At 43.7% G+C, this 21,085-nt stretch overlaps 6 protein-coding genes across 10 annotated transcripts; 3 read left to right on the forward strand and 3 right to left on the reverse strand.

Moving 5' to 3' along the window:
* The first annotated feature begins 406 nt into the window (after window positions 1–406).
* On the forward strand, window positions 407–1,649 carry dbe (KRR1 small subunit processome component homolog dbe). The gene has a single exon (XM_002052848.4). It carries the CDS (start codon window positions 508–510, stop codon window positions 1,537–1,539), a length of 1,032 nt encoding a protein of 343 aa, XP_002052884.1. The 5' UTR covers window positions 407–507; the 3' UTR covers window positions 1,540–1,649.
* Window positions 1,650–1,810: 161 nt separating this feature from the next.
* aru (arouser) lies at window positions 1,811–10,240 on the forward strand. 2 transcript variants are annotated; one of them, XM_032438200.2, is made up of 6 exons: window positions 1,811–2,194; window positions 6,825–7,206; window positions 7,264–7,407; window positions 7,469–9,082; window positions 9,514–9,690; window positions 9,753–10,240. In XM_032438200.2, exons 2-6 carry the CDS (start codon window positions 6,880–6,882, stop codon window positions 9,843–9,845), a joined length of 2,355 nt encoding a protein of 784 aa, XP_032294091.1. In that variant the 5' UTR covers window positions 1,811–2,194; window positions 6,825–6,879; the 3' UTR covers window positions 9,846–10,240. The 2 variants fall into 2 exon arrangements, with proteins under 2 accessions (XP_032294091.1, XP_002052883.2); XM_002052847.4 differs by having other exon boundaries at window positions 6,838–7,206.
* Window positions 10,241–10,488: 248 nt separating this feature from the next.
* On the reverse strand, window positions 10,489–13,317 carry LOC6628729 (32 kDa beta-galactoside-binding lectin). Of its 2 annotated transcripts, XM_032438202.2 has the most exons (4): window positions 11,880–13,317; window positions 11,637–11,806; window positions 10,982–11,575; window positions 10,489–10,907 (listed from the first exon to the last, which is right to left on the reverse strand). In XM_032438202.2, exons 2-4 carry the CDS (start codon window positions 11,723–11,725, stop codon window positions 10,640–10,642), a joined length of 951 nt encoding a protein of 316 aa, XP_032294093.1. In that variant the 5' UTR covers window positions 11,726–11,806; window positions 11,880–13,317; the 3' UTR covers window positions 10,489–10,639. The 2 variants fall into 2 exon arrangements, with proteins under 2 accessions (XP_032294093.1, XP_070064987.1); XM_070208886.1 differs by having other exon boundaries at window positions 11,637–13,317.
* Window positions 13,318–15,138: 1,821 nt separating this feature from the next.
* Window positions 15,139–17,346, reverse strand: LOC6628728 (tropomyosin-1, isoforms 33/34). Its single transcript, XM_002052845.4, has 3 exons — window positions 17,206–17,346; window positions 16,712–16,835; window positions 15,139–16,647 (listed from the first exon to the last, which is right to left on the reverse strand). Exons 1-3 carry the CDS (start codon window positions 17,277–17,279, stop codon window positions 16,360–16,362), a joined length of 486 nt encoding a protein of 161 aa, XP_002052881.1. The 5' UTR covers window positions 17,280–17,346; the 3' UTR covers window positions 15,139–16,359.
* Window positions 17,347–17,447: 101 nt separating this feature from the next.
* kraken (serine hydrolase like 2 kraken) lies at window positions 17,448–19,431 on the reverse strand. 2 transcript variants are annotated; one of them, XM_070208885.1, is made up of 4 exons: window positions 19,289–19,428; window positions 19,081–19,229; window positions 18,829–18,906; window positions 17,448–18,482 (listed from the first exon to the last, which is right to left on the reverse strand). In XM_070208885.1, exons 2-4 carry the CDS (start codon window positions 19,139–19,141, stop codon window positions 17,650–17,652), a joined length of 972 nt encoding a protein of 323 aa, XP_070064986.1. In that variant the 5' UTR covers window positions 19,142–19,229; window positions 19,289–19,428; the 3' UTR covers window positions 17,448–17,649. The 2 variants fall into 2 exon arrangements, with proteins under 2 accessions (XP_070064986.1, XP_002052880.2); XM_002052844.4 differs by lacking the exon at window positions 19,081–19,229 and having other exon boundaries at window positions 19,289–19,431.
* Window positions 19,381–21,028, forward strand: LOC6628726 (WW domain-binding protein 4). 2 transcript variants are annotated; one of them, XM_015173082.3, is made up of 5 exons: window positions 19,381–19,515; window positions 19,607–19,777; window positions 19,847–19,919; window positions 19,980–20,701; window positions 20,762–21,028. In XM_015173082.3, coding segments are annotated over exons 2-5 (1,017 nt in total). In that variant the 5' UTR covers window positions 19,381–19,515; window positions 19,607–19,775; the 3' UTR covers window positions 20,982–21,028. The 2 variants fall into 2 exon arrangements, with proteins under 2 accessions (XP_015028568.1, XP_070064985.1); XM_070208884.1 differs by lacking the exon at window positions 19,381–19,515 and having other exon boundaries at window positions 19,600–19,777.
* The last annotated feature ends 57 nt before the right edge of the window (window positions 21,029–21,085 follow it).

A 21,085-nucleotide genomic window follows, 5' to 3' on the forward strand; every position in this document is an offset into this window, starting at 1 on the left:
AAAGTCCGTGCCTCTACGAAAATAACATCGACCAAACTCACCCAAAAGCAACAATAGAATGAAATATGAATGGAAAATTTCATTCGACACACCTTATTTGAGTACCTATCGATGTTTCAACACTGGCACGATATTTCGATAACTGTTTCGCTCTAGCATGTACGTCACTATTGTAATAAATGTATATATGATTTAATGAAGTATCAATACAAATGAGAAAGTTTATCGTGTAAATAAAATGCCTTGTTGGTTTTTCTTGGATTAATTATATTTTGCACGCAATCCTACAAAGTTTTTTTATTTACAGTTTTGGTTAAACTTGTGTAACCTTATATATTGTGTGTATTGCTGTTACTACAACTATCGTTATATGCTATCGATAATTTGTTACGATATCGATACTTTTTAGACGGCCACACTTGCTTGACAGCTGTTCAAAACAAACGTGCACGGCTAACTTTTGTAAATTTGTTGAAACGAAATTGTTTTTAACAAATTTGAACAAATATGAGTGACAATGAAAGTGACGGGCCGACAAAGCAGAGCACGGAGCCAGTGGATAACGCATGGTCGTTGAAAATACCCACATTCAAGGCAGAGGACAATCCACATGGCCTGGTCGAGGAGAGCTCCTTTGCCACGCTCTTTCCCAAATACCGTGAGAAATATTTGAAGGAAGTGTGGCCCCTGGTGCAGCAGTGCGTAGCAGAGCATCATCTAAAAGCCGAACTGGATCTGGTGGAGGGCAGCATGGTGGTCAAGACGACACGCAAAACATGGGATCCCTACATCATCATTAAATCCCGGGACATGATCAAGCTGATGGCACGCAGTGTGCCCTTCGAGCAGGCGAAACGTGTGCTCCAAGATGACATTGGCTGCGACATCATTAAAATTGGCAATCTGGTGCACAAAAAGGAAAAATTTGTGAAGCGCCGACAGCGCCTGATTGGCCCCAACGGCGCCACGCTGAAGTCCATCGAGCTGCTTACCGATTGCTATGTCCTCGTGCAGGGTAATACGGTCTCGGCGCTGGGCCCGTACAAGGGGCTGCAGCAGGTGCGCGACATTGTGCTGGAGACCATGAACAATGTGCATCCCATTTACAATATAAAAGCTCTGATGATCAAACGCGAACTGATGAAAGATCCCAAGTTGGCCAACGAGGATTGGTCACGGTTTCTGCCCAAGTTTAAGAACAAGAACATAAGCAAACGCAAGCAGCCCAAGAATAAGAAACCCAAAAAGGAGTACACACCCTTCCCGCCGGCACAGCCGGAGAGCAAGATTGACAAGCAGCTGGCCACAGGTGAATACTTCCTCAACAAGGAGCAGAAGCAGGCCAAGAAGCAGCAGGAGCGCAGTGTCAAACAGGCGGAGGCAGCTAAGAAGCAGGACGAGCGCCGCAACAAGGACTTTGTGCCGCCAACGGAAGATGCGCCAAGCCAGAGCCGCAAGCGTCCGGCCGAAACCAGCAAAGTCGATGTCGACGCGTTGAAAGCAAAGCTAATGAAAGCAAATAAAAAGAACAGAAGCTGATCTGTTATAGGCGCCTTAACTTAGTTTATAAGTTGAATCAATTCTTTGCGTACAATAAAATTATAATTAATAAAGAAAAAAAACTGCTTTTATGGCAATGCGAATTAATACTGGCAAAAATCTTGAATTCTAAATACATTTTGTAGGCTAGTGTAGAAAATGCAAACGTATTTATATTGATTACAAATTTGTTTCGCTAGGTGGCAACGCTTGCGCTTGCTCTCCGCTCTCTCACCGCTCGCTGGCGCGCTCTCGCATGGAAACAGACACTTTGAGGCTTAGCTCATGTGGCTCTGGCTAACGGAGCTAGAGCTAGCCGTGTTGAGTTAGCCAAGTTAGTACCTTGATTTTGGTCTGGCCAGACGTACTAAACGCGGCCACAGCGGACAACGCGTGTGCTTTACAAATAATTACAATTACGGCGACATTACGGCTATTTTATTTCATTTATATTTTCCATATAATTTGCAAACTAACGTGTGTGGAAATAATTAAATAAGTGTTCAAATAACACACACACAATCATATGTATAAGCCCAAAGCGAGACTTGATTTATAAAAAGTGTTGTAAAAATTGAGAAGAACGAACGAAAGTGGAAAGCCAAAATAGAAGGAAGGCGGACGAGAATACAAAAGCACAACAAGTAAACGGCAGGTAAAAAAAAAAAAAGGAAAACAACAAAAAAGTGACGAGCTCTCTCAAGCTGAGATTGGGAGTGTGGAGATAGATGTCAAGTGTGAAAGAAAGAAATTAGACAAAAGCGCAAGCCCAATTACAGTTAGCTTTTATGTTTTTTTTTTAATGAAAATAATAACGCAGCATTAATGTCTGCGAAGTGTTTATGTAGCAAATGTGCCAAACCTAACCTGCCGCCCGCCCCTGCCCCTGCCTGTGCCTAACACAATCGAACATTTGAAAAAAACCAATTGAAAAAAAATGCATAACGAACGTGTCAACAAAAATTTAAATTCGTGCTAATTAGCAAAGAATGTGCAATGCGTGAGTGAGAGAAGGAAGATGTTAATACATATGCATGTATGTATGTATGTATGTATGTACATTTGTGAGCTATTGATAAATGTTAACGAGCCGAGGCATGTGTGTGTGTATGCACAGCTGCGATTTGCATGAGACATTCCTATTAAATAACTATTAACAAATTTACATATCAGATATCAAAAAAGGCTGTCAATTAGTTTAATTATCAATCAATATTTGAATTATGGCTTAAATCAATGGATCTCGTTAGCTTACTTTTAACATAAATCAAAAACAAAATGTTAAAAATATACTTTTTTCTTGCAAAAAAATACATTTCTGTCTAAATAATAACAAATCTGAATGTATAATAAATATGTATCTGCATATCAGAGATCGCAGCGAAAAAGAGAAAAACAAAAATTAAATGCGGTCAATTAGAACACACGCACACAGCGACACAATAGATAGCGCAGGTCTCGTTGAATTAGTGAATGAATTGAACAAAAGCATTGAAAATCAATATGAGAAACCTGCCGCCGCTCCCAGTTTGTGTGCATACCTTTGGTATTATTGCCCATGCTCGATGTACAATACCTACACACGCACACAAGGGTATTCGTATGTGTAGCTAACAGTAAGCAGCCGCCTGTGTGAGTGTGCCTGTGGAAAAAAAAATCATAAAAATATCAACAGAGCAAGAGAAAAACAGGTGGAAAAGAAAGCTAAAAAATGCGGTCGTCAAAAAGTAAAGTTGCAGCAGACGCAGCGGGGACAAATCCGAGTTACCTTTTTAAAGCGCACACATATGCACAAACAAAAACAGACACACACATACAGACAGACTCCAAGTAGGAGAGCAGAGTCTCACTCTCGGGGCACCTGGCAGCCCGCAGTCACGCATGCGCATGTGTGCGAACGGGATGGCCATAGTGTGCTTGCTTGGGGTGTCGGTGTCGATGTCTCCCCATTTGTAACTGAGCCGCGAGTCTCACTTGTTCACAAGCTGGTTTTTCACAGGGGCACAACAACAATAAACAACAACAACAACAAAAACAACCATAGCGAGCACACAGAGCAATAATAAAAACGTTTGTTGTTTTGCCATTTGCCTGCACCACTGGAATGTTTTAAAGATAAACAACAACAAAATTGAAAATAAAATAAGTCAGGCAACGCTTATCTAAATTTGTACTGCAGCTTAAGCCATGAACACACATACTTACATACATATATGTACACACATACGTATGTATGTATCAATGTACATAACTAAGTGTGTACACACACTTTGATTTTAAAATTTTTAACTCTAACGACTAGCTAACTAAGACGAATGGTGTTGTCTACTATCAAAATAGTTGCTTATCACGACTTAATTAATTATCTGTACTTAATGAATGGCGGCTGCCCAGCCGGCCGGTCGACCGTTACGATATTACTGTGCTTTTACGACACTGACGCTGCCACAGCAAAGAAACTCTGATTATTTGTGTATGTATGTATGTATGTATGTCTGTATGGGGCTAGTACACTTCATTATGCTTTGGACATTTTTGTTAGTTGGGTGTGATAATTTTTTATAACCTTCATTCGTCAAGTGTTGTCTTTGTTTGCTTAAAGCATACAGTATGTCAATAAAGTGTTTTTACTAACAAAAAAAAACTAATTTTTTGGGTTTAGTTGAAAATAAATGTACCTAAAAGTGAGAATTTTTTTTCAATTATAATTTATTTCGATTCTATATTTCTCCTAGAACTTAATGGCAAAAAGAATTGTTAAATAACATTACCCAAACATTTTATAAAATTAAAAAACTAAAAACATTCACATTTTATGCTGTCAATAAAGTGTTTTTACAGCTACGGTAAATTGTTTTGCCGTTCTCTTTTGGGTGATCCCGTTAGATTTGGGCCCATGCGTTTTGGCTTCTCTTGTGTCTTCGACTTTTCTTGTCATTTTCTATTGCAATTTATAACGTTTTGCTTTAATTTTATGAAAAATAAAATGCCAGGAAAAAGAACAACTTTTGAAGTCGCTCAGCTGGTGTATTATAACCATCAGATGGGACGTCAAGTCTCGGAACTGGCTGATATGTTTAATTTATCAAAAGCAACGATATACAACATATTAAACAGAGCCAATAAGGAAGATAGGCTAGAGGCAAAGCCAGTATGTGGTCGACCCTGCAAAATTTCTGACAGAGATAAGCGAAAAATTCTGAGAAAAATTGAGAAAAATCCACAAATTTCGCTTAGGGATATTGCTCAGGAGTTCAAGGAAGAAAGTGGTGTTGATGTGTCACATGAAACTGTCCGAAAATTACTGAATTCCAATGACTACACATCACGAGTTGCCAGGAAAAAACCTCTACTATCGGCGGCGAATATTTTGAAGCGGCTATCGTTCGCTCAAGTCCATGTAAATAGTTCGAACGATTTTTGGAGTAACGTCATATTCTGTGACGAAAGCAAGATGATGCTATTCTACAACGATGGGCCATCCAGAGTCTGGAGAAAGCCACTAACAGCGTTGGAAAACCGCAATATTATTCCAACCGTTAAATTCGGAAAACTATCAGTGATGGTGTGGGGGTGTATTTCGAGCAAGGGTGTAGGAGATTTGACCTTCATTGAGAATACCATGGATGCTAGACAATATCTGAGCATTTTACAGACACATCTCGTCAGTAGTGCACAGAAATTTGGATTCTATGAGGACAATAAGCCAATTTTTAAATTTTACCAGGACAATGACCCGAAGCATAAAGCTCATATGGTAAGAGTTTGGCTGTTGTACAACTGTGGAAAGGTGTTAGACACTCCACCACAAAGTCCAGATATGAATCCAATAGAAAATGTGTGGTCATATTTGAAAAAAAAAGTCGCAAAGCGGAGTCCAAAATCAAAAACTGATTTAAAAGCTGCTGTACTGGAAGAATGGCAGAAGATTCCAGAAACATACATACAAAACCTTATTGTTTCAATGAAACGGCGATTGCAGGCTGTATGTGACGCTAATGGCAGCCACACAAAGTATTAAAAAAAAATATTCCTGTTTTTTTAACATTGTTATTTAGTAATAAAGTTTCGTGTAAAAACACTTTATTGACAGCATAAAATTTGAATGTTTTTAGTTTTTTAATTTTATAAAATGTTTGGGTAATGTTATTTAACAATTCTTTTTGCCATTAAGTTCTAGGAAAAATATAGAATCGAAATAAATTAGAATTGAAAAAAAATTCTCACTTTTAGGTACATTTATTTTCAACTAAACCCAAAAAATTAGTTTTTTTTCGTTAGTCAAAACACTTTATTGACATACTGTAACTTGCGCTGTAAATCTGTCAAAACAAAAAATACCTTGTCGATGATGCAATTTGGCATACGAGAATATAAATAAGCCAAGTATAACAGTCGGGTACATACTCTGGCTTTAACATTCAAATTATAAATTCCCACACGCACACACATGTGCATATATGTATGTATGTGTGTGTATAAATATGCGATCGCTTGTTTTACTGGGCATCCGGCGCAGTCGCCGTCGCCGTCGGCACACGCCTAAGTAGTTGCTGTCACTTAAGTCGAGGGAGCGGCTGTTTCTGCTCACTGTTTGCCTGGGCTTGTGTCTGTATGTGTGTGCGCGCACGCCCGCTCTCTCGCACTGTTGCGCGCTCTCCGCGGCTTGCCAAACTGTTGAGAGAGAGGGAGAGAAAGAGCGTAAAGGTTGCCAGAGGCCACATAGACAAACAGGTAGATTCTATACAACTGACAACTGACAGCTGGCCTGAGCTGCGGGCTGTGGGCTGGGGGCCAGGGCGGTGGCAGGCGCGCGATTTTTAAATTCCAACGCTGCGCGACTGCGAACAAAATGTTAAAGTTTGAGAATAATTATGCGCTGTTCGCCAATGTGAAAAATGAGTATATCGGTTTGCGAAAAATGCCAAGCATATATAAATATGTGTGCAAATTTGGATAAATGACAGTTGGAGAGATACAACAATGTTAAATGAATATACAATTGGCAACATTTGCTAGTCACAGTTTGACAATCACGAACAATGGGATGAAAGTTAACCTAAGAATTGAAGCTGACCTTTTGACTTGTTTTACGGGCTGTCACAAAACAGCAAACAGGGTATTGCGCAGTCACTTACGGCCGACATTAAAATTGTATAGCTGTTGCGTTTGTGCCTTGAGCTCAGCATGGAATGTGGCCTGAGTCAGAGCCACAACGACTGCGCAATAGCTAAAGCCAAAAAGTGTGCTGGTCGCAAATGTGGGATGCTTAGTGAATTCCAAAGTTTTCACTTTCAGCTGTGACTCCGGGAAAACAGTCACAATTATCTGGCTGGCAAGATGGTCAATCATCATTCAAATGGTGGCGGCAGTGCCGGAAATAGCAGCGGTGGCGCCCATGGTGGTGGCGGCGGTGGCGACTATTCCGGCGATGATCGCAGCGGTGGCGAGGAGCGGGAGCGCCTGGATGGCGATCTGCATGACAAGCCCACATATCTGCTGGAGCATCTGGCCACGTTTACAGTGAACAAGGAGTCGGGCATTGTGTATCCCGCGGACGGCATGCGTCGGCTGTTGCAGCTGGAGAAGACCACAGGCATCTGGTCGCAGAAGATGCAACTGTGCCTGGACTATCAATGGGTGCTCATCATGGATTACGAAACGGGGGTAAGTCGACGCAACTCAAACACAATTCCGGGTGCTTAATGAAAGTCATCTTTTCAGAACATTATTGAACGCTTTCCCGCGTCGCTGGTGCAAGAACCTACCGCATTCACTTCCAACGACGCCATGGAGCTGTACAACAATATACTTGTCTTCATTGTATCGGGCGGCGGTGGTTCACGCTCCGAAATGCACATATTTCAGGTGAGTAATCCCGGTCAGCGCTCGTTTATCCATCTGACCATGTGTTCTTCTCCTCATGCAGTCACAAAGCGTTTCCGCCGTGCATCTGGTGGAGGATCTGAAGCAGTTGCGCAGCGGCAAAATGATAACACAGCAGCGTGGTGCCACGCCCACACAACATACAAGCGGCGCATCCAGTTCCGGCCTGGCGATGATGATGAGCAAAACATCCTCCTCCTCGTCGCACAGTCGCGCCACAGTCGAGCAACAGCATCATCAGCGTGAACAGCGCGATCGGGAGCGCGGTAGAGAGCGGGAAAGGGAACGGGAACGGGAGCGCGAACTACAACACCAGCATCACATGCATCATCAGCGGAGCAGCGTGGATCAGTATCGTGTATCGGCTGGCGCCGTCACCGATGTGGACGTTGGCCACAATGGCGAGACGGACTCGGAGCATGGTGGCATGGTCAATGATCGCGATGAGACGAGCTCCACGTCCAGCGAGAAATACGAACGGGATGTGGCCGTGCTGAATCATTGTTTCGATGACATCGAGAAGTTCATTGCCCGACTGCAGCACGCGGCGGCTGCGTCCAGGGAGTTAGAGCGACGTCGTCGCAATCGTAAGTCCAAGAAACGTGATCCCGGCGAGGGTTTGCTCACGCTGCGCACCCGGCCGCCGCATGAGAAGGAGTTCGTGGACATATTCGCCAAGTTTAAGCTTTCATTCAATTTGCTGGCCAAGTTGAAGGCGCACATACACGATCCCAATGCGCCGGAGCTGGTGCACTTTCTATTCACGCCGCTCGCCTTGATTGTGGAGGCATCCAGTGACACCTACTATGAGTCGCAGCTGCCCTCGCGCGTCATCAATCCCCTGCTGACGCGTGAGGCCATCAATTTGTTAATCAACTGCGTCACCAGCAAGGAGACGGAGCTGTGGCGCTCCCTTGGTGATGCCTGGGTCATACCGCGTGACCAGTGGAAGGAGGATGTCGGCTCCTATCATCCGGTATTTCTCGACGGCTGGTCACCCGATTATTTAGTCATTGACGAACTGGAGGCCACATCGCCGACGCACATCAGCAAGCGTCGCCTTGACGTCCAGCCGGGGCCGGGTCATCTGGCAGCTGCCGGCATGGGCCTGAACGGACGTGGCGCTGCCGGAGGCTATGATGATTACGACACGAATGGCATCGGCATCTCCCTAAGCGAGAAGTACACCATTCACCATGGCAACGATCGGAATCGGGATCGGGAACGTGATCGAGCCGGTGCCATAAGTGCCTCTGATTTTAATGCACGCAGCGAGCTCTCCTTCGATTCCATTGAGCGCGGCAGCGGCGCTGGCGTCCCGTCCAGTGGTGTAGCTGGCGGAGCCGCTCATGGTCATGGACCTGGTGCTGGACCCACCCTCAGCGCAATTACAGCGGGTCTACAGAATCTACACACACGCGAGTCCCGCAATGTCAGCAGCGTTGGCGGCAACTATGGACCCGGCGGCGGTGGCGTCTCTGAGATATCCGCTGTCACAGCACGTGGTGTGGGCAATGCCAATGCCAGCGAGGATCAGCTGCTCGAAGCGTGGCTGGAGGATCTGCAATCAACAGGCGCGAAAATTGTTCTGGTCACCTACCCGCGTACCGCCAACAATGACAAGGAGCTGAGCGTCATGCGCGGTGAATACTTGGAGGTAGGTTTCCCATAGGGCTTCCCATTAAGATTCCCATCAGCATCCACAGTCGAGTAGATCCCAGCCATGTATATCCAATCGACCATTTGTCTGTCTGTCATTTTAAATATATGCATAAACATTCCAAAAAGGTCTCCATTCAACTATCCAACATCCCACCAACATCGGAGGTAAGACCTGGGCTGCAATGTCTCGTTTATCAAACGCAGGTTGAGCTTTGATAACTAATCGATAAATTCTACGTTGCCACGATTGTCGATAAATATCGATATCTTTGCACTGGAATTCTTGTCATAGTAAATCATTTAAGATTTCTGGTATAAATCGGTGGGATTTCGGGTTTCCAACCTTGGTACGGGATAGCTCCCAGTCGGTTAGTTTTGACTATGTATTGCTGTGTTTCTCATGGTTTGCTCTCTGCCCCAAAATAGATACTGGATGACACACGCAAATGGTGGAAGGCGCGCAATATGCGCGGCCAGGTGGCCCATGTGCCGCACACGATTGTCACACCCTTCAATTATGGCGACGGCGAGGGCAACGGTCAGTTCTATGGCCAGCAGCAGACGGGCGCGAATAAGTCACGTCATTTGACGGCCGGCAATGTGGTAAGTCGGAAATCGAAACCCAATAAACCCAACACAATACAATCAAATCCGAATTTCTTAAGGACAATGCGAGCATGGATCAACGCTCGCCGGATGCCACGGACATGATGCGTAGCAAGCATCTGGGCAAGAAGGGCGAGTTCCGTTACTTTTAAAGGAGATTTCCAAAACCCAAAATATAATAACGAATAGTTGACCTTGACCTATGACATATGACAGAGCTGATGCGAAAAGGAATCGAACGAATGAACCCTACATATAATCGTAGCTTATATTTTCGTTTCGATTTGTATATGTGTGTTTTTATTCTAAAATGGAAACTCGAAACTAACCATAAGACTAACTATAAGTTGTACTTCATCGAAGTTTAGCCAAACACACACACACACACACACACATACTCAGCATCACAGTAGAGCGGGAAGTAAGTAGTGCATACCCAATGGTATATATATTGTTTATAAAAGAGTGTGGACTGGCGGCGAAAGCAATCAATTGTTTTAATAAAGCCTGGTCCTTGCAATAACTAAAGGAACCTACATAAAACAGAGTTGTGTTTAAGTGTACAATTTATCAATAATTATCGATTGTCACAGTTTTTTCGATAAAGCTTAGATTCAGTGCTGCCCATTTAGTTGACTTTTACCTATAGCTAGCTTTTTTCTTTTTGCTAAAGCAAGCTAGAATTAGCTGGAAATGAGCCTATCCTAAAATACAATTTCCATTTTTTTTGCGCGTTTTTGTTTTGTAATTACAAGACGTTAGCTTGAGCCCAATTTATATGTGAAAATTATCATGTTCTTTAAGAGAGTTTAATATATTTAATAAACTTGATAGACTATAGGTAGTTAGTTAACTGGTGTACAAGAAAAAATTCAACGATTGCAGCTAGCAAGGCTTTACTCGCTTCTAGCGATAGCACGGAATAATCTAAATAACAAATTTCGTCTTAGATAATGGACAATTTCTCGACACGCGAGAGCAGCGGCGAGTCCGAGTGATACTCCAAGCTTCTCACAGAAAAGTCACCCGCATCGTTGGTGAAACACTTGAGCGTGGATATGGAAAACGGGCGCATCGGGAAATTGTAATAGGTAAAATATTGTCCATTGACCGCGATGAGAAAGGAACGATCGCCAATGCCAAAGGCGATTTTGAAGAGCTTGCCTCGCACAAACGGAAACTCGCCCTCGGTTTCCTCATCATCGCTGGCATAGCTGCAGGAAACGTAAACGAAAAGAAAATGTGAGCGGCTTTTGTGGGTTGTGGTTCATTCGTCGGGGGGTCGCACCTGTTGTCCTCGCGCTGATAGCAACGCGTGACGGTCGTCTTGTCAAAGTTGACGTTGAACCTGAGCACCATGCGACCTGTGTCGTTGCACTGAAAACAAATAGAGAACTCCGTTGTGGGCGGTCCCTTGGCAATGCACTCCATGGCCACAACGGTGCCTGTCTCATAGCGACGCGGCACGTCGCTCTGGAAGGCGACGCGATCCACGCACATGAGACTGCGCGGAAAGACGAGCGGAAAGAGCATCCGATGATGGAATTGTGTGATCTTCTCGAAGTCCCCGTAGGCGCGCACATAGTTGATTTGCTTGGGAAACTTGAGGAACTCAAACGAACCGTAAAGCTGATCGTTCACGTAGATCTCGAAGCAGCGCTGCAGCACGGCCACGCGAAAGGTGAAACATTGACCCGGCACCAAGGGATTCTTGGGCCCATCACATTTCCAATTCTTGGAGATTTCCTCCTGCTGCCAGCCCTCGCCCGGCTGGAACATGCTGCGTATGATTTGACCCTCGCGGAAGTTCGCCTCAATTTTGAGGAAAACCGTTTCGCTTTCATTCTGCGCATTCACATTATCCGTCAGGTCCAGCGAAATTCTGCAAATATATTTCGGAATTCGAGTGGGCTTTCGTTGTCGGAATCATTATTGTTGCCTACTTATTGGGATGCGGCTTGACTTTGCCACCAACGATGAGCACATGACCAAACGGCACCTCGGTCAACACTTTTGCCTTCCAGACGTTCATCGCGATTCAACGGCTCCAATGCAACTGATTTGTTGGCCTGGCACGGCAGATATTGTACGCCGTATTTTATGCGATGTTATGCTAATAGAATTGGCATTCATTGGCTTTCTACATTTATTATGATTATGTAAAGCGGCATGAAATGAAGAATTACCTGCAGCCGCATGCAAACTTGACATGGACATGGACATGGTAAGGTTAACCCGTCATCGAAGGACCCAGCCCCCTCCCCAACCATCGCCCACCTTGACTGCACCGAAACCTTGTGCCTTTATTTATTTGATTCAATCCTTGCCTTTGTAACCCATAACTGTCATCCTGAAGTTCTTTTCACGGTTGTTGGCCTCCACCCCGGCCCGCCGTTTGTGTAGCTAGTTACCTGGCCATTGTTGTTGCGTGTCTTTTCGACAAAGGGAGCGAAATAAAACAAGGTAACAATTGATTCCCTGTCTAAAGTTTTTGCATTTACCAGCAACGAACACCGCCCATCCCAACCAGGGGCCCACTCGTCATCATCATAATCGTCAGACTTCTTAGGCTTTTTGGACAGGGAATTCATTTCTTTTGACGTTTCTTGGCACCCTCCGACTGCACCCACCTGACGCCAATGACATCGAGTAGTTAAGCGATTTGGGGTCTGGGGTATTCAAATATATATATTTGGCGTTGTGCTTTTCACGTCCTCGTCTGTCGTTTGCACCTGATCAACTTTTATTTTTACAGCTTATAATTGCGTTTCAACAACTTTAGCTTTGGGGCCTTAGCCTTCGGGGCACTACCGGAGATAACATTCCAGCTACGCATAAAATCCAAGCCATTTATTAAATTATGACTATGTTTAGATGTTATAAATTAACTATCAGTTGGTGGGGTGAACTATCATTGAACCCTTGCGACCTTGTCGACCTTTCTCGTGAGCCCAACTTCAAAAATGCTGACAACATTTTGTACATTTAGTAATGGTCTAGCTAATGATGGAGTCGTTCCGAATTCAAATAGTTTAATTATAATTAGGTTTAGGCTATTGATAAGCAAATAAAAGCTACAAATTAACTATCAGTTGGTGGGACAGGGCATTGAACTATCATTGAATCCTTGTCGACCTTTCTCGTGAGCCCAACCCCAAGAATGTAGGCAATACTTTGTAAAGCAATAGAGCTCATGAAGTAGTCTTTCTAAATTCATCTTTAATTTTTGCCTATCACTCTCTCTAGAAAATAGCTAAATTGGCAACAATCCTCTTGAGTGCTACCCTACGGAGCACTACCGCTCTGGAGGCGCCATTCCCAACCAGCTACTCTTCAATCCCAACCAAATCGTTCAATTATGATTAAGGTTTGGGCCATTAGTTACCAATAGAAGTCTTTAATTAATTATCAGTTGAGGGGGGTTCATTGAACCCCGGCGACCTTGTCGACCTTTCTCATGAACCTAACCTCAAAAAGCAGGCAGCACTTTGTATTTATGAAGAAATACAGCTAATGAAGTAATCGTGTCGATTTCAACTTTAATTTCCGGTTGTCACTCGTGCTGATAACTCGAGCAAGGTTCTGTGTACGTTGCACAATTATCAGTTTCCATTTCAGTTTCAGTCTTGAGTCGTACCCACTCCACAATATCTATATATATATACATATATATATATATATATATATATATGAATATATATCTGTGACACGAGAGGCCACGTCGCCGGTCGAACATGCTTTAGCTTGAGCCCTGGACCCCCAACGTCATTATCGACCCTACTATCCAAATAAGCGACGGCTGCTGACAGTCCCAACCTCAGGCATGTCGAATCAGTTAAAAGCTGGCAACGACACGTCTACAAAAAAAATAAATAAAGAAGAAAATCTCAGATTTTACACTCGTGGCGTGCCATGGGCAGGCCTACAGGGGGGTGTAAATCGTACAAACCAATATTGATAATAGATTTATGACCCTATGCTATGGCTGTCCATAAAAAAAGCCCCACTAAAACAGTAGCAAAACCCGATCGTCAATATATGTCTATAGATATGGGTATGGCTATGGGTATAGGGTATATGTGTCTATGGGTCTTGGTAGGGGTACAGGTTTGGGTCTTTGTATTGGTCTGGGTATGTGTATGGGTTTTGATATGTGAATGGGTATTGGTAAAGAGGTCTTGGTATGGATTGGGGTATTGGTAAAGAGGTATACGTAGCCCTTGGATTCTCGACAGCTTCAACCTCTTATCCCCTCTCTCTCTCTCTCTTTCTCTCTCTCAACGGTAGCACAATCAGTTTGAGTTTAAGATTAGGAGCGAGTCGCGTATCGGTGTCATTATCAATCCGACCGATTCGCTACGCTCACTCTGCCGGCAATGAAAGAACCAGAGTTTGTGCAATTTATATGATTAATTGAAAGGGTAACGGGTTAGAGGTAGGTAGGTTGGGTAGGGTAGGGTTTCTTATCTGAGACTGGCTCTCTTTGGTGGCCAGGTGCAAAGATTTATTTTTGCCACAGCCGATCCTCGCAACGATTTCTAGATGACGTTGGCAATTGGATACGATAGTTAGGCAAGTACTTTCCCTGGCGCTCCACCACGTGGCGTTATGTTGGGCATGAAAATAACTTAAGCCAAACGAACAAACTTATTGCAATGCGTTGACAGTTTGCATTCCCTTGGCCCAAGTAATTTGCTGCCCGAACTTTGAATGGAGCGTACCGCGCACTGAGAGACACCTGGTCAATAAATATAAATATATATATTGATTGGCGGATCGAATCTTCTTCTGCTCGTTGCGATCGCACCTGGGAGCGCGTGGCACTATGCACTTGTCGCGTATCGAAACGTAACTGAAACGTTGGATTTGTCGATGAAATTGAAAACGTCAGCGTTGGCTGGCAGGGCCACGAAGTTGTCGATCGGTAGAAACGAGCTCCCTGACTGATATGAATTGCAAGAGCTCGAGCACACACACACACACACACACACACACACCTGTGCAGGTGGAAGGAGGAGCTGCTGCCCCGTGTCTGCGTGTGCGTGAAGCCAAAACAGCAAGCAAATAAATATGAAATATTGAACGCATAAATGTGGGGCAAAAGTGGGTAATATTTTTGTAGATAGCACTACGACAGGGCATACAGGTGTGCGGGCGTGTGTGTCTGTGTGTGTGGCCCTTGTATTGGCTATTAAATTAAAAGCACCCAGATGGAAACGCAATCCGCAGTGCTTGTGCCATGTCAGCAGCGCACATGACATGCTTGATGACATGTCATCGAAGGTGTCTTGCATACAGACTCGATGACATGTCAGGGAGCTTGACTTGTGTTGGACCATAGGCTTAATTCATTATCAGCCTAATATATAATCATTATTTTTATCAAGATTATAGTTAATAAATTAATTAATATATGACAATATTTTATTTTAAAAAGTAATAAGAACGAAGCCAAAAATAGTTCTACACTCAACATGCTCGTAGCAGACATGTCCTAAAGAGTGTCCTGCAAGGCATCTTGCATGACATGTCATCAAGAGAGTCATGCAAGACAACAACCATGACGTGTCCTCAAGAGAGTCCTGCATGACGCTGCAGGCAATTTCATTTAGATGTCAGGTAATGCTTTCTTTTGGCCGCATTTCCTACTGGGCATTGATGCTCCTGCCGCACACAACAACAATGGAAAATGAAATGGAAAATGTCGTTAACAACAAAGTTTGAACAGTTTTGTGTCACATGTATATATGCATTACAATTTTTCTCAATAGATTTCGAGCAGTGAGAGCTCTTCTTATCAGCAGCAGGTAGTTGCCGTGTATCTATATACCTTTACCTGTTCAGGTGTGTGTGTGTGTGCTGCTCCATAACACAAATGACTTCAACTCAAATGTTGTTTGCTATTTGCTCGACATACATACATCTGCGTCAAGGCACTCTTCGAGACACGTTTGCATTGGCGATAGTCGGGGCCCTCCCTTGGGCCCACCCCTCTCTCTCCCGCTCTACAAAGAGTTTCAGTGGCTTTATCAACGAACATGTCATGTTGTGTGTCGAGAAAAACCTCTCATAATTTTCGTCTTTGATGTTTGCACGAGCCGTGGTGTCATTAATTGATTTATTACTAAAGTTGATTGCCATGGAGCTGTCCGCAGCTGTCCGGAGCTGTCTGTCTGTCTGTTGGTTGACACTGGAAATCGATCTTGAGGGTCCATAATAGTGGGTCATGCAGCAGATCCAGAACTACATAATTGCCAACTAATTGAGACAACAATTTTGGTAATGTGTTTGTCTTCTGTCGACCTGTCGCTGAGATACTTTGAGATAACGTTGGCAACATCTTCCGAACACTTAGTAAATTGGTGAGACAGGATTGCTAGCTTTTGGTTAGATCTTGTGCTGGTGGCTGGTGGGTTTTTGTCATTGGATACAGCGTTTGGCGGGGCTGTGTTTATTCGTTTTGGGTTCTTGTTTGCTATGGGAAAAAGCATACAACTCTCGTTTGGTCATGTGTGTACACTTGCCGGCTGTTTATTCAGCTTGCAAATTGAACTTTTTTCAGTGGCTGTAGCAACACGTCTTGCCTTGACTAGCAAAAGTACATAGCGTAGAATTCCACAAAAAGAAATTAAATAAAAATAAAAAAAAAATACTGTGCAGAAATTGTCAATTACGGCGACTTTCGCTGTTTGCCTGGTTGCTCTTGTTGCTGGCCTCCAGTACATTATGCATGATCAGATCGTATAGCCTTGCCTCCTCCTGCGAGTCGTTCTTCTCTGCTGTTGCCTGACCCGAAAGTTCCTGTGTCTTTTTATTGTGTGTCTGTTTGGTAGGCAGTTTCTTGTTAAGAATCTCCAATTCGTTTTTATAGTTCTCCAGTGCACGCTGTAATAGTTTTTCTACAGGTGAATATGTGGTTCGTGAGCGTAGGCGTGCCTTTGCTATTTCCAAAGACTGTACAGAAAACAAATTCGTTAAATATATGTTTTTTAAATGAGATTATATTTACTATACTTACCTTTAGGGTGTTTGCGTTTCTTTGTAGCGCCTCCTCAAAGGATAATATCTTGGGCGACTGTGCGTTTGTTGATTTCTCTGCCAGCTTATCATTTTGACGCTCTAGTTTTTGTTCCTCGGCTTGCCTAAAATATATACATAAGCATTTTAAGTTTCAAATGTCCGTTACGGTGCTCAATAGAAAGCGACATCTGTCGGCAATAACGAGTAGCGTAATGCAGCTTATGTCGGGCTATTGACGTACAAACAACTTTGTTGACAAATAATTATATAAGATTTTAAAAGTTAATAGCTAAAACCATATTTAACCAGTTTTACATACACTTTTATAATAACACTTATTTAATGTTTGCCAAAAAAAAGCCAGGGAGCCGCTCTTATTATAAGCCGCCGCAAAGTATACAGCAGTATAATATTGCATGTAAGCAGTAGGGGCACACTGGCTCATTGCATCGCGGCACATAATCTAACAAAATATAAGCCTACTTTACTTACACTTTTTCCAGTTTCTTATCAATTTCCGCCTCCAATGCTTGATACTTCTCGTTAATTTCCTTTATCAAGTCCATCTTATAACAAAGCGTGATGCCTGGCCAGACACATAAAAATAAAGACTGCAATATTGCAGTCTATTAAAATTGACGCCAAAACAAAATGTTGCTAAGCAACGGGGCTGCCAGTGTTGCCCAACTGTCGATAACTCATTTATATTCCATTTACCCAAACAAGCGGTTAAATTTTGTAATACTGGTCAAATCATAAAAAATATAATTATGTTTCTACAGTATCAAGCCTCCTACTTAATTAAGGCCCGCCAGCTCACACTGTACGATTAACACATTGCGCAACAATAACAGAAAAAAAACCCCGGACCTTTTTAAGCTATGTCAGAGCGAATGTTAAAATTGCAGCTGAGCTAAACGGGATTTTGATCATTATCTACTTATTTAAAAGAAATTGATTGATATGCGGCGCCAGCCGCTCGGGTGTCACCAGGTGCAGATGATGCGTGCCGGGCACTTCCACGTAAACCACATGCTCGGCGTTTTCCTTAAGCGTTGCAATAACCTCAGCATAAACTTCGGGCATTTCGAACTTCATGCCGGGCACACCACGAATGTTAAGCACCTTGCAACGAATTTGTCGAGCATAGGCCAGGGTTTGTTCCGCCGTAAATAGACCCAGCAAGCTGACCTTCAGCCGCAGATCACGCGAGAAGAGAAATCCGCTGTGATTGGGCCGCATGCCGCGCTTCATCAAAATCTTAACAGATTCTTCGTCCACGGAACCATCGTAGGCATCCAACACCAGCTTGATCATCTCCTCATACGAGTAGCAGGGTTGTTTACTCTCCGGCAGAGTTTCATAGTCGAGAAACTTGTCCAGCGCTTTGCCGGTGCCCTCTGCCATGCGCTTCACGCCACGCACCGTTGGTCCAGCGATATCTATGTTGATCAGCTTGGCCACCTCATCGGGAAAGCTGGCCGCATACATGAAGGTGAGTGCGCCGCCCAGCGAGTGGCCCAACAGCGTGACATTCTTCCAGTTGTACTTGCGCACAATGCGCCGGATCAAGCAAATGCCGTCCCAGAATATAAAGTAATGCATGCCCTGCGGATAGTGCGACGAGTGTCCATGGCCGGGTAGATCAATGGCCAGCACTGAACAGTCCGCCGGCAGCAACGGGCACAGTCTGTCGAATGAGCCACAATTGTCCTGCCAGCCATGCAGCGCCAGAATCGGTTGCGTATTGCGGCAGCCCCACCATTTACCTGGAACAGAAAAAGTCATTAGTTGGATGTGTGTGCGTATATGCGGGCATATGTGTCTGTATGTATAGAAAAAGAACCAGTGTTGCCCATGCAGCTATTTTCCAGCTGAATTACGCTGCATTACTCTTTTCTTTGATTCCGCTATTTCTTTGGAATCGATAATTGGCAACATTGTTCACTCGTCTGGAGCATTCTTGTCCTTCTACAACTTGTTATTGGCGTCGCGCTATTTAATTAGCGTAATCACAGCCATTGAAAACGTGCGGCTGTGATTCGTTAGCTTAGATAAGCTGACTGAGGATGACTCAGCAGACCGCCAGAGATGGAGCTACGCAGTCTCGCTTACCTGCGACGATGCCCCAGGGCACATCTATGGTGAACTCGTCCCAGCTGTTGTCACCCAACATCGGCATAGATACACCATCTGAAAATGCCAAACGAAAGTTTCGCATGAGCGACGAGCAACAACAAAATCATATTTTGGATTAGCTTAAGTCAACAGCTATTTTTTTTTTTTTTATCACGCTGGTGAAATCGGTTTGTCTGGCAGGTTGGACAAAACTTTGGACCAGAGGTCGCAATTGCCCAATTCTCTCACTTGTCTTGGCCGTCATTGTGTCATTCAAAGAAGTTGTTGTTGCGACTCGGGCCTGTGCCATGTCTGGGGACGGACGTCTCGGAGCGGACAGCGAGCACTCGTAAACAATGAAATTTTGCTACTATTCGGCACAGCCAGAGTGTCTCTTTCTAAACAACAATATAACTGTTAACTTAACATTTTTGCGAACTGTTATTAGCAGCAGTACCTGGACAATCAAAATTCTGGAAAACTTATTTTTGGACTTTTTAAAATTTTGTTTGATTGTTTTGATAAAATTCAAGTTGAAGCTGAGAGCTTTAATAAGTTAGTAGTTTTTTAATTTGGATGATAATTACTTTGTCAAAATAGCTGATTTTTAAATTTAGCATAAATAGCTCGCGGTCTAATAACTGCTAACAGAGTAATAACAGAACCATAATGAGTAAATGTCTGGTAAGTTGCAATTACACTAAAAGTTTACAGCTTGACAGAATTGTCAGCAATCATATTGACTACTTTTTATAATTTTATGTATTCACGACAGAAAAATATGAGGTATTGTCTTAATTTACGAATATTTTTGTCGTTTTTTGCCTAAAACGAACTGCTACTCAAAATCAGCGCAGATTTCACAGCTGCTCCGTTCACGTTTTACAACACTTCTCAGGCAAAACAAATTTTAGGAAACAAAGTGTAAACAATATTCTATAAAAATGTAAGTAGACAAATTTAATTATTTATAACTGATTGTGGGTAACATTATTAATAAATATGTGATTTTCAGGACGGAGTACTGGAAGTCGAATGAACGCAAGTATTGCGACTTCTGCAAATGCTGGTTGAGCGACAACAAAGCCGTGAGTAAATATTTGGACCAAATTAGAGAATTGTTTATTACAATTATTTAACTGCTGCAGAGTATTGCATTTCACGAGAGTGGCAAACGACACAAGCTAAATGTGTCCAAACGCATCACGGAAATCAGTCGCAACAGCGAAAAGTCGGAACGCGAGAAACAAAAGATGGACGCAGAGATCCGTAAAATGGAGGATGCGGCAATGAAGTCCTACGCGCAGGATATACACGGCTACCACGGCGACATGACAGCCCGTTCCATTAATACCGTACTTAGCGCAACAACTTCCAGCAGTGCCAAGCTTGGGCCATACGGCAAGCCGCGTCAAATTGATCCAATGCGTTTGGAGGGCGATTCGGATGAGGATGCCGAGGATCAGCGTCGGGTAAATGTGGATAAAGTTGCCGCCGAGACGGTGCCAGACGCATCGCTCTGGGTGGAGGGCAAGTCCGATGAGGGTCATACATATTACTGGAATGTGAAAACAAATGAATCCGTTTGGGAGCCACCTAAGGAGGGTTATCTCTCCTATGAGGAATATGAACGTATCAATCAGTTGGCCATAGATCAACAGCAGCTCACGCAGGCGGAGGAGTCGCTACGCTTTCGTGCCAATGCGGACGAGGAGGTGGCGCGTTTTAATCGCGAGCGACACGCAAAACTATATCGCAATCCCGAGAATGCCAAGGAGAAGAAGCTAAAGGAAGAGAAACGGCTGGAGTTTAAAACGGAAGAGGAGGCAGCCACCAAGGAGATTGGCCAATGGCAGGTGGTCGAAACCAGGTAAGCCCAAAGAATTCTTTTAGATACAAAAATAGTTAAGCTTTTACAACTACTTTGCAGACCACCAGCCGAGCCCATCGATTGGCAGTTGCCCAAAATGGATTATTATGATGCAGCACCTGTTGTTACCGCTGTGACGGAGACTGAGCCACCTGTCAAGCGTTTCAAGGAGAAAACAATATCGGGCCTGGATGAGGAGGCAGCGAGCAGTGCACCCGCCACATTTAAGAAACGCAAATTTGCGAATAAAGGCAATGCACGCAAGCCTTTGGATGAGTAAATGTCGTACCTGTAACATTTAGCTAATTAAATCATTTTAGACCACAATTAATTGTCATATAATAATCAATTGCTCTTATGGGCAGCTATATGAAAAGTTGTCCG

Source organism: Drosophila virilis, chromosome 4 (assembly GCF_030788295.1).
Source record: "Drosophila virilis strain 15010-1051.87 chromosome 4, Dvir_AGI_RSII-ME, whole genome shotgun sequence".
Lineage (NCBI taxonomy): Eukaryota > Metazoa > Arthropoda > Insecta > Diptera > Drosophilidae > Drosophila > Drosophila virilis.